At 56.6% G+C, this 2783-nt stretch overlaps 1 protein-coding gene across 1 annotated transcript in view; it reads right to left on the bottom strand.

The window, feature by feature from the left end:
- LOC119577948 (putative uncharacterized protein DDB_G0268364) overlaps positions 1-1860 on the bottom strand; it is a 3363-nt gene extending 1503 nt beyond the window's left edge. The window contains exon 1 of the mRNA XM_037925638.1: positions 1-1860. This exon is cut by the window's left edge and continues 1503 nt beyond it. Within this exon, the coding sequence (XP_037781566.1) occupies positions 179-1228 (1050 nt within the window). The 5' untranslated portion in view covers positions 1229-1860 and the 3' untranslated portion in view covers positions 1-178.
- Between the last annotated feature and the right edge of the window lie 923 nt (positions 1861-2783).

The raw sequence follows: 2783 nt of genomic DNA on the forward strand, positions 1-2783 counted from the left end.
GTCGCCAGGGCGCGCGGGAAGGACGAGGAGGACGCCTCTACGAGGTAGAGGGAGGAGGGTGGTGCTGGTGGTTGCGTTGCTGCTCAAGCGGCCAAGATATTTCGTTGGGTTTCTCCATTGCGTACCCGACACCCTCCTGACGCGGCGGCGGGTTCGGGTAGTCCGGGGGGCGACATGGTCACATGGAGTACAGCTCCTGGCCTCCGCTCGTGTCTTGGGAGGACTGCGGCACCTGGTGCTGATGCTGCTGTTGTTGTTGCTGTTGTTGTTGCTGTTGCTGTTGCTGCTGCTGTCGGCGGATGGCCTCCAAGTCTCTTAGCGTCTTCTCCAGCTGCTTTTTCAAGTTTTCGATGTCTCGTCTCAGCGAAAGGTTCTCGGACTTGTAGATGCCGATCTGCTGGTTCGCGTCGTTCTGGATGCGCTGGTTCTCCGTCTGCAGGGTTCTGTTGACGTTCTCCAGCTCCATCTTGTAATTCTGGCGCTTCGTCCGGCAGCTCTGGGCGTAGCCGCGGTTCTTGAGCGTCCGCCGCTTCTGCTTGAACTTGGTCTGCAGGTCCTTGGGCATGTTGTGGAGGCGCCGGTTGAGCTCCCGCACGGACAGCGTGACCAGCTCCTCGTCCGAGATGTAGACGCTGGTGTTGTGGTGCTGCATGCCCTGCAGCCCCATCTGGCACGACGACTGCTGGTCGGTGGCGCCCTTGCCGTTGGGCGCCAGCGTGTTGAGAGGGTACTTCTGCTGGCTCTCCCACTTGCGGTCCAGCATCCAGGTCTGGGCCTCGAGCTGCTCGCCGCCGCACTGTGGCCCTGGCCGCAGGTCCAGGGGCTCCTGCATGTACCGGTTGTAGGCCCACATCTCGTCCATGAGCGTGTGCTGGGGCATGCCCTGGAAGTGCGGCGAGGGCGGCAGGGAGCCGTTGGGCGGCGACGAGCCCGGAGGGGTGTCGGGGGGCGTGCCGGGCACCTGCGAATGGGGCTTGACCTGGGGCGTGGGCATCCCGCCGATGGCTGCGGCCGTGTGTGGGTGGGGGTGGTGGTGGTGGTGGTGATTCATCCAGGCGGCGGCGCCCACGTTGGGCATGTGGGGTGTCATCATGTGTGTGTGCACACGACTCATGCCCATCCCGCCCATGCCATGGAGGTCCTTGTTCTCCTTGACGCAGATGGCATCCTCCAGCGGCTCCAGCATGAAGTCCGCCACGTACTCACTGGCAAGGTTTTCGTCAGCCATTTTGTTCAGAAGTTCATCACACGAGTCGGAGTCGCGGTCCGTGTGGCGGGGTCGAGGGGGTCAGCACGCCCCGCGACCTATCGGGTCCAACTGCAGGGGGCCCAAAACCGGCACTCACAGACTGACACTCACTGGCACTGGCACTATTTAAAGTACTGATAACTGTCTTTACTGCCAGAGTCACTTATTTCTTCACTGGCACTGCTCTGTCCAGTACACGAGTCTCTGCGAGTCAACACAGACTGAGCCACGAGCTGGTCGAACAGCAGTTGTGCTGACACTGATTCACTTATTGTACTGCCAACAAAATGCAAGTGTTAAGGCGTGGCATTTGTTGTGGTGGTGAGGGTTGGGTGATGTTGGCACCCGACTGCACCCAAGAGTTCACTCGGCGGAGGCGCACTCACAGAGAACGCGTGCGCACGTTTACACTCGCGCACACCTGAGTCATTGAGAGAAATCCCCGTGATGTGCGGTCAAAGGTAGATCGCCGAGTCGAAGTCACTACGAGATGGCGGGTGCGTGAGTGTCAAGAGAGCGTACACTGGCTCTCAAAATGCTTCTTCGTTCGTGGCTCTATGCCGCGTCGGGTCGAGGTGACACTGTGGTCACTGTCGATCGAGAAGTAGTGATGGTGACTGCTGTGCCACACTCGTCTCGCGACGCGTGCCGGCCCGGCGCAGCTTGGCCGTGACGTCACACTGACCTTCAACGGGGGCGCCAGACTTTCCGTGGCGATTATTACGAGCGTCGCTATTCTCGGTGTTATTGCAGTTGGAACTGTTCGTTGTTCGTAATGAATAGTTGTAAATACGATGCAATTACAGGCAAAGATAATTAATACTATAAATACGATGTTGCATCTCACCTTTTAAGATGTGGTAGAGGATATCCCAAATGGGCGGAGCAGCCAAAATAAAGTCTACGATTGGCTCTCCGAATTGAGAGGCGGAGCCGAGCTGAGCTCAAGCCAGCCCCTAGAGGCGGGAAGGAGCGCGGACGCACCCACGCCACAACGTGGCTCAGCCAATCATCTTCGCTCTCCGACTGTAGGGTCACGCCCACTTTCCGTAGGAGCGCTCCCCCCCCAACGGCCTTTACACTCTATAATGTATTGATAACCTTATATAACATATATAATGTACAGACGGGACCGTAAATCCTGCGGGAATCATTAGCTACGTTTAATATCCTAGAGTAACTGTAGGAAGCCAGTACCAGCTGAGATACGAGGTTTCTTTTGGTCCCCTCTCGCCCCTCCTCGGCAGCTGGTATAGCGATGTCCATGCTGGTGTTTATCTTCTCTCTTCCTTCCTCCCTTCTTTCTCTGTGTTTGTCTGTCTCCCTCTTTCTCTATGTCTCTCCTTCGCTCTTTTTCAATCTATCTATCTGGCGATCATTCTATTTATATCTCTAATTATCTCGCTGTACAGTATTTAGTTTGTCTTCGTGTTTCGACATCTGGATCTAGGATTTAGCGACGCACTTCGTCTTCATAATGACAACTGGTTGTGGAGATCGAGTCTTGCGACCATTGGCACTTTCGCTTGACTGT

The sequence above is a fragment of the Penaeus monodon genome, chromosome 10 (genome assembly GCF_015228065.2).
Source record: "Penaeus monodon isolate SGIC_2016 chromosome 10, NSTDA_Pmon_1, whole genome shotgun sequence".
In the NCBI taxonomy this organism is placed as follows: domain Eukaryota; kingdom Metazoa; phylum Arthropoda; class Malacostraca; order Decapoda; family Penaeidae; genus Penaeus; species Penaeus monodon.